General features: G+C 32.4%; 1 protein-coding gene and 1 pseudogene across 1 annotated transcript; both read left to right on the top strand.

Moving 5' to 3' along the window:
* Window positions 1-6,034: 6,034 nt before the first annotated feature.
* LOC132040593 (metallocarboxypeptidase inhibitor-like) lies at window positions 6,035-7,305 on the top strand. Its single transcript, XM_059431245.1, has 2 exons — window positions 6,035-6,192; window positions 6,922-7,305. Exons 1-2 carry the CDS (start codon window positions 6,126-6,128, stop codon window positions 7,128-7,130), a joined length of 276 nt encoding a protein of 91 aa, XP_059287228.1. The 5' UTR covers window positions 6,035-6,125; the 3' UTR covers window positions 7,131-7,305.
* A 3,638-nt stretch (window positions 7,306-10,943) lies between these two features.
* LOC132040647 (metallocarboxypeptidase inhibitor-like) lies at window positions 10,944-13,404 on the top strand (annotated as a pseudogene).
* Window positions 13,405-13,906: the final 502 nt, after the last annotated feature.

Here is a 13,906-nt window from a genome sequence, read left to right as displayed (position 1 = left end):
CTTGTACCTTCTACCTTTTTTAGCAACAGCGTGTTTAAAATATTTTCAACTATATATACGCACCAACTTTGACAAGTGTACGTTTTCCATCTCCATGTACAAAATGAAATACATGTAGAGAAAGTATTTTCCATTATGAATATGTACATTAATAGTATGATATCAAGTTAATTACCAGCATAATGGCAAAAAGTTACAGATCCTTCCCATATTAATAGTATATGAAAACATTTACAAAGTGCATATGACGTGAAAGCAGGACCAATTTTAAAAGAAATCCGTATTTTCCATCGTTATGCATGTTAGACACCATTTCCCTTAATTTCCCAAACATAACAGAGAGCACCACCAGAAGCATCCAGTTTTCCCTTTATATTCGTTTTCAAAAAAGAAACTACGAGAAAGGGGGCGTTTACCACCAGAAAATCTGACTAATTTCCAACCTTGCTATAATGTATACCTTTTCTACGCCTCGTCTTCATAGAACTCACAAGCCAAATGCTGATGTGGGCAAGGCTCAACTGGTGGTACGATGTTCTGTCAACGGGGTGGAACCTAGTGCATTAATTACAAATTCTTCCCAACTCGGTAACTTTGATTCAGACCTCTATATATATACTAGTCCTGGAAACGTGCGTTGCACGTTTATCCTGAAATACTTAGCATAAAATTTATTGTGCAAATGATAAATTTTAAATGATTCACATATTTTTCAACTTTCTTTGAGTTCTTTTTAAAAAGAAATCAAAACATACAAATAAAAAAAATAACTCATAATCTAAAGTTAGAAGATCTTGTAAAGCTGATGATATGTTAGTGACATATATAGTACTTTAATTTAAAGACAAATACATACTCAAACATATATAAAGAAAAGCTTATAATTACCTGGTGAAAATTAACTAATCCACACTTTCAATCCCATCACGATTCAACCCAACGCTGTCATAAGTCATGAATTTTCCTTCGACTCAAATACATAAATATTAAAAAAATAGTAAAGAAGTAAATGAAAGGGTGATGATTATATAATAATTATTGCGAAGCATTAAAAAGGAAATATAACTCTGTGTATGAAAAATATTAATATAGCAACCGAAACAGATAAATATGGGAGATTAAGCTATCGTTTTTACGCTTCATAAGTACGTGAAACAGAAGATGAGGGATCGCAAGAAGCGAATTAACAGAAAAAGAGGATGTGAAGGTTATATTACAAAAGATTATAACCCACAAATAAACACAAATTAAATTTTTCAATAAAACAAAAATAATGGACTTAAGCTGTAAATTACGAATCATGTGGAAAGAAAGCATAAACATGAGAGATGTTTATACTAATATGTGTGGGAATTCATAGGATTATTTTTCAGCATTAATAAGAATATGAAAGGTTTGTATAATTATGATAGTACTCTTAAACTTCTAATCATAATTAACGAAATGGATTAAATTGTAGTACTAATGGTGCTTTTAGACTCTTTACTGTAGGCCTATGCATGAATCGGTTCGATTCGGTTTTGGCCATAATCGAGTTGAAATTTCGAATGTCGACTTTCTAAAATTCTCAACCAAAATCGATCCATTCTAGGTTCAATTCAATTCGTTTTTTATTATTTCGGTTCGGTTACACAAATCGATTTGTTCGATTTATTCGAAATTTAAACAAGTAACAATTTCATTTCAGTTTTAGAGTAAACATAACAAAAAATAATGAGATCCTAAATTTGCAGCCTTATAACCAAGACATTAACCAAGTTAAAAATCATAAACTTGCAAGCATAATAGCATATAAATAGCAAAACAAGAAGCTGACAACTTGTGCAAACATACAAATCGCCAACACCGCATTACATATACCAAATTAATAATCCAAACATCTTGCAACTTGCAAGCAAACAAGCATAATAACTCGGTTGCATCCTAAAAAACAAAAACAAAAAACTCTAATTTGTGCAGGCTAAGATCAAAGAACAAACAAAGCCATGGGTGGAGGCAATGGCCAAAAGGCAAAGATGACTCGTGAGAAGAACGTTGAAAAGATGAAAGACCAAAAGGGAAGTCAGCTTGAGGCTAACAAGAAGGCAAGGTGTGCATGCAGACATTCATTTGCACCACATTTGAAGTTAAATAAATATTACTTCACTATTAAGTATTAAGCGTATATATAGTTAGACTATTAGAGTATTAGTCATATTAGTCACTAGTGGCATATAAATTCAGTTTGTTCGGGTCGGTTCGGTTGATAATTGAAGCCAACCGTATTCGAACCGTTAAACCGTAATATTTTACAATTGCATTTGTAAATCAAAATCGAATTGTATTATGTAATTGTTTCGAATCGGTTCGGAAATTCGGATTGAACCGATTTGTGCACAGGCCTATTTACTGTATAAGTTGTGGAAACGATGGGCTTAAGGGTCAAATGGGTGCTTAGTTTTCAATGGGTTTTAACGGATGAGATAAGATAACTCATCAATTTAATTTGGTAATTAATGGCTATCTTAATGGATTACGGGTAACTTCAAATGGGACGTGGGATATATGCTTATGGCAAAATGATTAACGATAAAAATAGTTAGTAGCAAAAGGTGATTAATTAGACTGTCAATTAATGAAAAGTAATTTTACTCTTAAATAAGGTAATTTTACTCTTAGATAAGGTGTACACGTTGTTGTTGTTGTTGAAGTGAACTAGTAAATACACTTTCCCTGAAACACCAAAAAAAAAAAAAAAAAATTACGTCGTACTTTAGGTTGCTGACACGTTGCTTTCAGTAATTAAGATAATACACAAATTCATATAATACTTCAATAATTCAGCCGTAGTACCAATCATGCTACTAATAAATTAGAATGCTAGTCTATGTCATGGTCGTGGAATGTTATCTTTATCTATTGGGTCCTAGTCACAAATGAAAAAAAAAGTGTTTTAGTGTTTTTCTTTGTTCAATTTTTTTTTTTTTAACTAATTAATCATCTGATATCTGAAATTTTATTGAACCGAGTTATTTCGATTTGTGCAGAATATGTCCATTAAAAAGGCAAAGTACTTTCAACCTTAATCATCATTGTGATACAACTATAATCACTAGCCACCTCACATCAACCTGATCACCATCGACAAGTTCACAACATTACAACGATTGCCATAATAAAGTAGAAAATTGACTGAAGAAGTGCGGGAAATATTCTTAAAAGAGCTTTTCTTCTCCTTGACCATATTGCCAACCGCTTACCGATGCTAAACTTTTAAGATATACAGATTAAAAAAATAATTTTTATAGTATCATGTAAAGTAATAATTGTTCTATATTTATTGGCTATAATATTAAGTTACTATTTTGTTTGAATTTTATATTTATTATTTTTCAAAGATGACCAAACTTGCCAAGTCTCTTGATGAAGGCTTATAAATACTACTGTTCGTGTAGGATTGAAATGCCATCTAGATTAATTGTATTGTCAATCTCTCAACCTTGAAGTTTAATTAACTACTATTATTACCATGGCTGCAAAGGGTTTCTCACATAAATTTGCTATCCTTTTCACCGCTCTCCTTGTGGTTATTGTTGGTAAGTCGTTTCATCCTCCTCCTACGTTTTTAAAAGAGAACTAATAAGAATAAATTTCCTCATTTACTATGAAAACAAAAACAAATTTATCCTTCGTTGTATTTATCTTATGCTAGTCAAGTGGCACGATAGTGATGCTAGTGACAATTTGATGCTAGTAATGACATCGATGTGTCCTTGAGAAAACTTTTCAAATCATCCTATTTCATTAGATGCAAAATGTGATATGGTTTTGGAGGATGAATTGGATATTGAGAGTTTCCAATAGAGACTAGTTGAAGTGCTACATCAGGAGGCTCAGTACAACTGAGATAACGAAAAACTAAATTTACATGTAAATTTCACAAATAGTCATTTTTAGCCTTTATTATTGAAAAATTAGCTAATGTTACGGAGTTTCAAATTCTACAAGTGAAACTCCATGATATTGGAGTTTCATCAGTGGAATTTGCAACTCCATGAACAGTGGCTATGTTTTTCAAAAACAGGGCCATGAGTAACCGGTGAACGTTATTTCTACTAAATATACCTTCCTCCGCTAGAGTTATCCAAGGTACATGCTCAATTTCATGTTGCACTGACATTTTAATGAGGTGAACACCACATGACATACGTCTCACATCCATTTCTTTTACCACTAGCACTTCCTCCCCTTCCACTATCACTGCCACTACCTCCATGATAGTGGCATATTTTTTTTTTCTCGAATCTTGGAAGGATCTAGACAGTAAATATGCAATTTCTTAATAAAGACATATGGCATTATTCATTTTTGGGCATGCCAAATAAAAGGAAATAATGAAACATAAATTAGAACCAAGAGAATATATTATTGTTTTTTACAAAATATTAATTTTGAATTAATTTGCAGCTCATTCATTGATGGCCCAAGGAGATGAACCACCAATTGCAATGAAACGATTTCAAAAAGAGTCAACTTGTGGACACCCTTGCAAAACGAAGGATGATTGTGAAAATAATTGGTTCTGTCCTGAATGTTCTAATTTTTGGAAGATATGTGGGCCATATGCCATGGGCATGTGATTTCAGTATTATTGTCCTGAGTGTCGTTCTTCTTTTCAACTTTTAATTAGTCACTTATAAGATAAAAATAAGTGACGAAAATGTGTAATATGTCATCAATTAAATAAAAGAGCATCGTACTATGTGTGTGATATATGTTTTGACTCAAGTTGTGGAACAATTTCGAATCGTTCAGGAGCTTTATGGAGAGCGTTTTTAAACCAATTATTGTTTAGTAAGTGAACAAGTAATTTACCTTTCCTGAAAAAGAAACAAAGATACTACTAATATTTAGGTTAGTGGTACATTGCTTTCGGTAATTAATAAGTAGAGAAAATCTTATAAATAGCTATAGTTAGAGCGTAATTATGAAAACATAACTACAATTTGCGTATTTACGATACCTAGCTATAGATGCACATACAACAGTTATAGTTTAGAGTGGTATCAGTGCAAAATAGCGAGTATCAGTTGTATCAGCGCGTACAGTTGCGCTGGCTTAACTAAAATCATGAGTATCAGTTATATCTTCAATTAATCTATTAGTTAAAACACGCAGAAGATTTGTATCAGCGCAACATGTATCAGCTCATACGATTACACGCGTATATTGTGTATTTGCTACAAAATGTAGCTACATTTTGTAATTTTTTGAAACTATAGTTATATATCGTAAATGTAATATAAATATCTGTCACGTTGTGTATTTTTTCCCATTATTGTAATACATCGATTCATGACACATTACTTTAGTAGTTAATCATGTAGAGTTGGTGGCGTATTGCTTCAATAATGAATCCCTTATACCGATGCATGCTACTAGTAAAACTAAAATGCTAGTTCATGTCATGGTCCTCGAATATATGTATATCTCTATCTATTTGGGTCCCAGGGATAAACGAATAAAACGTGCTGGTAGTGTTTTTGTTAAAATAAAAAAAAATTATTTAATTGTCCTGAATCTGAAGTTACTGGCCTCGAATAATTTCGAATTGTGTTGAATAAGTTTATTAAAGAGGTAAAATGCTTCCTACTCAAATCAACGTGGTTACACGACTACCACCCTTAACCACCTTCACCAACCACCATCATGATTGATCAGCCACTTTGCACGTTTAGATACTGAGAGATAAAATAATTACTCCCTCCGCCTCAAATTATCTGTCATGATTATTAAAAATAGTTGTATTAAATTATGTGACGTATTAGATAATTTGAGACGAAGGAAGTATTCATAATTATCCATGCAAATTTAGAGATAACCTCAATAATTAGAATTTGTATTCAAATTCAAACATCTACTTCAATGCCATGTGTCATAATATTTCATAAAGTTATCAACAAAAAAAATGAAAAAATGTGTGTGGCTGTGAGACATTTTGATTGTCAAAGATGGCCAATGACAAGTCTGATCTCTTGATAAATGGCTTATAAATACTACCCCTTCGTGGAGTAATGAAATGTCATCTACATCAATTGTATTGTCAATATATCAACCTTGAAGTTTAATTAACTAGTATTATTACCATGGCCGGAAAGTGTCTCTCACATAAATTTGCAATCCTTTTCACCGCTCTCCTTGTGGTTATTGCTTGTAAGTCATTTCATCCTTCTCCTATGCTTTTAAAAGGGAATAGTGTTAAATTTGCTCCTCGAATATTGTAAGAATGATCGATTTTATCCTCCATTATATTTTTTACTATAAAATTATCTTTGATGCTAGTCAAGTGGCACAACTATACGGATAAAATTCACAAATAGCCACTTTACGGTCCTTATAATTGAAAAACACTAACTGGTTTCATGGAGTTTTAAATTCAACAGGTGAAATTCCAGGATATTATCCTGAAATTTCACTTGTGAATTTTGAAATTCTATGACAGTAGCTATTTTTCAAAGACTTGTGTCAAAAGTGGCCAGTGAACCTATTTCTACCAAATATACCTTCCTCCGTTAGTGTTATCCAAGGTAGTTGCTCAATTCCACGTGACGCTGACATTTTGATGAGGTGTGAACTCCATATGACATGCCACCTCACCACCTGACCGTAGCTCATTTCACCCCCTCCTCTCTCCACTTCTTCGTGAACCGCTAACACTTTCTTCACTTCCACTATTTACAACACTACTACCACCATATTGTTCTGTTTTCTGCCGGCATCTGAACGAAAAACTTGGATTTCACGAGTGAATTTGAAGTTAAATTATTTCTAAATAACAATATATGACGTTCTCTTTGAGACATACTAAGAAGGAAATTAGGAGACATAAACTGGAACAGAGAAATTATATTATTCTTACAAAATTTAATTTTGAATTTGCAGCTCATTCATTCTATTCCACGAAGATTCATGTGATGGCCCAAGAAGATGTACTACAAATTGCAACGAAACTATTTCAAGATGATCCAACTTGTGGGAAACCTTGTAATACAATGGATGATTGCTCTAATGGTTGGTTCTGTCAGGCCTGTTGGAATTCTAGAAAGACCTGTGGGCCATTTGTTGGTGATGCCATAGCCATGGGCATGTAATTTCACTATTATCTTCTTTCCAACATTTAGTCATTTATAAGATAAATAAATAACAAGTGATGAAAGTGTTGTTCAAAGAAAAAAGTATGATGGATTCAGACTCTGTGGTTAAGAAATTAAATCGGGTGTAATGTGTTCATCAATTGAATAAAAGATCATACAATGTATGGTGATATATGTTTCCGTTGCTTTTATCTCCCTTTGAATTCATTTTCCATTCATTTTACCTAAGTGTGGTAAAATTAGCAAGTGATTTACAAGAATGCTCTTGAAATTTTATGGTCTTGAATTTTTTATCACGCTTGACTCATGGAAAAAGTTCAAGTTTAACAAATTTTGCGTCACGGACAGAACTTTAACTTTTGACCTTGAAGGTTTGCTCACGGGGCTAGCGGGGTTCAGAAGCTCAAGACCATCCATTTTCAAGGTCATTGGGTGTAATTTTCCGATTTTGTGCTGTCCAATTCAGTTCTTCTAAAAGATGGGCTGATTTGGACTAAATATGTAGTTCAAACTAATCCATAAAAAATCTTGTCAGATATTTTTATTTATCTTTTTTTTTTTTTGATATGTCAAATATAGTCCTAATAAAGATAAAAAGGTTCTACTGAGTTCGTTTGGAAATTAAAAAAATAAAAAAAACTAAGATTTGGTAGGAGTTGGGCGTGGCATGTTGTCTATGACCCATTATTTAGCCCGTTTTGATCAAATTTATTTCAACTCAAATGCGTAACATTTTAAAAAAAATTAATGACTCATCTAATTCATCTTCAAATCTACAGTTGCTGTAACACTTTTCTCCTAAGAATTCTTCATGTTTGAAATTCGTGAACTACATCTTTTGATATTTGTTAAGACCAACACAAATTCCTCTACTTTACCCTTCTTTCTTGAATTGGTTTGAGGGCTTATTCAAAATACTGACTTTATCGTTGTCATTATTAAAATTTTTCATTCTTTATCTCTTTCCTTTGGTTCCTCCTTGATATGAACGTCTTTTGAATTTCTTTCGAAGAAAATTCTTCGAGATCGTGCAGAATTTTCTTCCTATACCCTTTACAAAGTGAAGACAATTTTGCTATAATTGCACAAATTTGAAAAAAGACTCGGGAAGTTCAATCATTGCGACCCTCACTTGATTTACCATAATCATGGGTGGATATAGCCTTTTGGCTATGGGTTCATGTGAACTTATGACTTCTGATACAATTATTTGTATGTTTCAGTTACAATTCATGTCCAAACACAACTTCAAGCTCTAAAAATTACAACTTCAAAAACTCAAATCTTCAAATTTCAACTTCAATATCTCTGGCCAAACTAACTTTCAAAAAAAGCCTATATCTTGTAATAATCTAAGAGTGAGTGAATAAACTATATTTGACTCAGGTTGTAGAATAATTCCGATTCACTCAGCAACCTTATAATAGAAAATTTTCACATTACACTTTACACTAATATAAGAAGAGCGATTTTAGATCGATTAACGTTTTGTATGTGAACTAGTAAATATATATACTTCCCCTAGAAAAAAGGAAAAAAGAAAACTAATTGCTTCAGTAATTGTCAACAATATAAAATTGTGCTGGGATGAATAGGGTCCTTTCATCCTTAATGAAGGTCTGGGGTTCGAGTCATGGGTATGGAACAAATTAGGTTAGGGAGCAATTCTCCATTAAATGGACCTTACACGGTGCAAATTTAGATTAATCGGTGCTCTAATGCAGGTATCGAGCACCATATGGAAAATCAATTTAAAAAAAAAGAAGAAGTAATACTTAGATTCATATCACACATTACTTTTATAGTCGATAATCATATAGGGTAGGTGGCATATTACTTCAATAATTAATTCCTTGTACCAATGCATGATATTCCAAAAACAAGAATGCTAGTGTTTGTTTTGTGGTCCTTGAATGTTTATCTTTGTTTTATGGTCCTTGAATGTTTATCTCTATCTATTGGGGTCCCAGCGATAAATGAATACAACGTGCTTGTAGATATATATATATATATATATATATTATTTTTTTTTTTTTTTTTTTTTTTGCTTGTCCATCCTATATCTAAATTTCATGCCTCGTGTAATTCTGATTTGTGCTGAATATGTCTATTAAAGGAATCCGCAACTTAAATAGCACAAAAAAAAAAAAGTTAGGCAAACTAAGACAAAAAAAAAAAAAGAACAGAATAGTATTCGCACGAATTTCGTGCGTAAAAAGACTAAACCGCAAAAAACACGGTTTTAGCCGCATGACAAATTTTGTGCGTGTGTGTCATCCAAAAAAAAAAAAAAAAAGGAATATTAGTAGTCACGCATGACTTTTGTGCGTTAATGTTGGGGCCTCTTTTTTTTTTTTTTTTTTTTTGGCGTTATCTTTAATTACGTTTTTTTTTTTTAAATACTTTTAAGCGAAAAAGATTATCATATTTTAAAATTTCAAAATATCAATATTTTATATAAAACTTAATATCTTTTTTTGCATAATAATGTCTGCTCATTATAAGTCCACTAAACGTTTGGATCGTCGTTTTAGGGGTTTAAAGTCCGAAAGCAAGTTTTGAAACTTGTAATATTTATAGGGTTTTGATTTAAGTGTTTTATTATATTTGAATGTACAAATTTAAATATTTGATTTAATAATAATTCATCCAATACGAGAGGTCTATACTAATTAAAAAATAATTCATTCCATTTAATTACAATACTAATTCAAAGCAATACAATAATAAGTAGTACACCTAAACCTTAAAATACGTTTGTGCGTGAAAGCGGAAAAATATATTTTACACTTTCACGCACGATTTTGTGCGTGAAAGGGTAAAATATAATTTTTTCACTTTCGGTACAGTTAAACACACACAAAATACGTGCGTGAAAGGGTAAAATATATTTTTCCACTTTCACGCGTATTTGATTTTAAGGTTTAGGTGTAAGTTGTTGCACTTTCACGCACAGATTTTAGGGTTTAGTTGTAAGTTGTTACACTTTCACGCACAGAAAGTTGTTGTAATTTATTATTGTATTGCTTTGAATTAGTATTGTAATTAAATGGAATGAATTATTTTTTAATTAGTATAGACCTCTCGTATTGGATGAATTATTATTAAATCAAATATTTAAATTTGTACATTCAAATATAATAAAACACTTAAATCAAAACCCTATAAATATTACAAGTTTCAAAACTTGCTTGGCACTTTAGAACCCCTAAAACGACGATCCAAACGTTTAGGCGGACTTCATGTAATGAGCCGACATTATTGTACGCAAAAAAGATATTAAGTTTTATATAAAATATTGATATTTTGGGATTTTAAAGCATATTTCAATCTTTACCCAAAGTATGAAAAAAAAACGTGATTGGAAAAAAAAAAAAAAAAAAAAAAAAAAAAAAAAAGAGGCCCCAACATTAACGCACAAAAGTCATGCGTGACTACTAATATTCCTTTTTTTTTTTTGGATGACCCATTCACGCACAAAAATTTGTGCGTGAGTGCCAAAACTGTTTTTTTTTGGTTTTTTCACGCACGAAATTCGTGCGTGAATACTATTTCTGTTTTTTTTTTTTTTTTTTTGTCTTAGTTTGGTTCCGGCTCACTTTTTTTTTTGTCTTATTTTAGGATTCTATTAAAGAGATGAAAGTTTTTTCTACTCAAATCGACGTCGTTACAAAACTACTACCACCCTTTAGCCGCCTTCACGAACCGCCATCACGATCAGCCACCACGCATTACAACTTTTAGTGTCAATCATTATTGTCAGCTGCTACAAACGCTAACTCTAACTATTTATTGGCAGATATGATATTTAATTAATATTTTATTAAAATTTTATATTTATTATAGTACTTTTTAAATAGATATAAATTATGCACCTTTAATTACTGAGAGAATAAATAATTTCCAGTTCATAATTATTCAATTTGCAGGTTTAGAGACAGCGTCTCAAATTCTCAATAATTATATATTTTAATTCAAATTCAAATATCTTAATCTTCAATGACGTGTATAGTAATATTCCTTAAAATTATCAACAACCAAAAAATGAGAAACTTGTGTGGTTGTGAGCAGGGGCGGACCCATGTATTATTTTTTGGTGCTCGGACACCCATTAATCGTGGCGGATACTCTATGTAGGCATATAGAAAATATTAAAATTTTAATAGATAATATTATATATATCACCCAAGAAGCAATAAAAAATTTTGATGCTCTGGTTAAAAGGTTGTAGGTTTTAGGCTAAGTCATGGAGGAGCCAAGTTCAAATCCCACCCAAAACGATATGTTCTTTGTTGATTTTAAGGTGAGCACCCAGGACCATTGAATCCTGGGCTCGCCACTGGTTGTTAGACGTTTTGATGGCCAAACTTTGCGAAGTCTCTTGATAAAGGCTTATAAATACTAAACTTCGTATAGGATGGAAATTCCATCTTCATTAATTATATTATCAATCTCTCAACCTCGAAGTTTTACTTAGTATTATTGCCATGGCTGAAAAGGGTTTTTCACATACACTTGCTATCATTTTCACCGCTCTCCTTGTGGTTATTGCTGGTAATTCTTTTCATCCGCTTCCTACAAGGGTTAAATTTGCTCATCTCCTATGTAAAATAGATTAAATAATAGTTTATTATCTATTATATTTTCTTATAAAAATAACCCTGATGCTAGTCAAGTGGCGCAAATATACAGGTAAAATTCATGCATAGCTCTATTCTTCAGTTTCTATAATTGAAAAAAAGTCATTATTATGAGTTTCAAGTTTTACGTAGAATTTGAAACTCCATGAAAATCACTAATTTTTCTAAAACACGGCAAAAAAATGAGCAAAGGAAGCTATCTCTACCATATATATCCCTCCTCAGTAAGAGGTGTCGACGCTCAACCCCTCGCGCGTGACATTGACTTGTTGATGAGGTGAACACCACACCTATTTTACCCCTCTTCTCCAATTTTTTCGGCCAATAGCACTTCATCTCCTCCATCACCACTCATGGCACCATTGCCACCATATATTCTGATTTCAACTAGCATCGAACAAAAATCTTTTTTTTGGTACATAACATAAATTCTTATGGTCTTACACAAAGTATTGATACTGATATCCTGGCAAGGGTTCTCTTAATTTTTCTCGAATCTTGGAAAGGATTTAAAGAGCATTTGTAGTTATAATACCCCGTAATCTTTTCAAATCTTAATCGCGCTACTTGAAGATCCCATCATCTCTTCTTTCTTTTTGTTGAGAGAGAGTTAGCAAAACGATCATTTCAGAAGCGAAAGAGAACTCGGCTTGCTTAGCAATCAAAATTTGTGTTCTAAAATAAATCATAGACATTTGCATCATTTAAGGATAAAATAAAAACATTAAAGTTAATGTTAAGTTGTTTAAATAGGACATTAAATTCTTTTCAAACAGACCATAAAGTAAAGTATGATACGCGTAAAAAGAGACGACGTATGCGCGCATTCCGGCGTTATCGGAGGTACGGGGAAGGGCCACATCTCAAGAGGTGTGATGTAGACAACCTAAATGCAAAATTAGTGGGCTGGCTGGACTCAAACCCGTAGCCTATAGGTTATACGAAAATAACTTTTATTCTTAACATGAGGCTCCCTTTAGTATAAAAGGCGGCCGGTGCACCAATCTCCCAATATTCGATGATCCAAGGAAGGGCCGGACTGAACTTTATTGTCTTGTGTACGCCCGCTTCTGCAGAGGCTTTTACGAGGCACCCATGCACTGTGACCTCTTGCTTAGATGCTCACCTTCAGTGTGACACACATAAATTGGAATATAAGGGATATATATATATATATATAAGGAGTATATTATTCTTATAAATTTCAATTTTGAATTTAATTGACTTGCAGCTCATTCATTCTGCTCCGCGAAAATTCTTGTGATGGCCCAAGAAGATGTACTACCAATTGCAAAAAAAACTATTTCAAGATGATCCCACTTGTGGGAAACCTTGTAATACGATGGATGATTGCTCTAATGGTTGGTTCTGTCAGGCCTGTTGGAATTTTAGAAAGACCTGTGGGCCATTTGTTGGGGATGCCATAGCCATGGGCATGTAATTTCAGTTTTATCTTATTTTCAACATTTAGTCACTTATTAGATATATAAAAATAACAAGTGACGGGAAGTGTTGTTCAAAGAAAAATGTATGATGGATTCAGACTCTGTTGCTAAGAAATTAAATCTTGGTGTAATGTGTTCATCATTTAAATAAAAGATCATCCAATGTGTGGTGATATATGTTTCCTTTTATCTCCCATTGAAATCATTTTCCATTCATCTTACCTAAGTGCGGTAAAATTAAAAGTGATTTACAAGAAATGTCTTGAAATTGGATGTTCTTGAATTTTTTATCACGCTTGACTCAGGTAAAAGCTTCCGGGTTTAACAAGTGTTGTCTCACGGAACGGAAGCTGTTGTTGACTTTTGACCTTGAAGGTTTGCTCACGGGGTAGGAGTTCAAAAGCTCAAGACCATCCATTTTCAAAGTCATTGGGTATAATTTCCCGATTTTGTTCTGTCCATTCAGTTCTTTTAAAAGATGGGGTGATTTGGACTAAATATGTAGTCCAAATAAACCCATAAAAAATCTTGTTAAATATTTATATTTACATATAGTCCTAATAAATATAAAAAGGTTCTACTAAGTTTGTTTGGTAATTAAAAAAATTAAATACAAAAAAAAAAAAAAAAGATTTAGTAGGAGTTGGCTATATCATGCTGTCTTATGACCCATTGTTTAGCCCATTTT

This window comes from Lycium ferocissimum, chromosome 12 (assembly GCF_029784015.1).
Source record: "Lycium ferocissimum isolate CSIRO_LF1 chromosome 12, AGI_CSIRO_Lferr_CH_V1, whole genome shotgun sequence".
Lineage (NCBI taxonomy): Eukaryota > Viridiplantae > Streptophyta > Magnoliopsida > Solanales > Solanaceae > Lycium > Lycium ferocissimum.
This window is presented reverse-complemented; position numbering and strand designations above follow the sequence as displayed.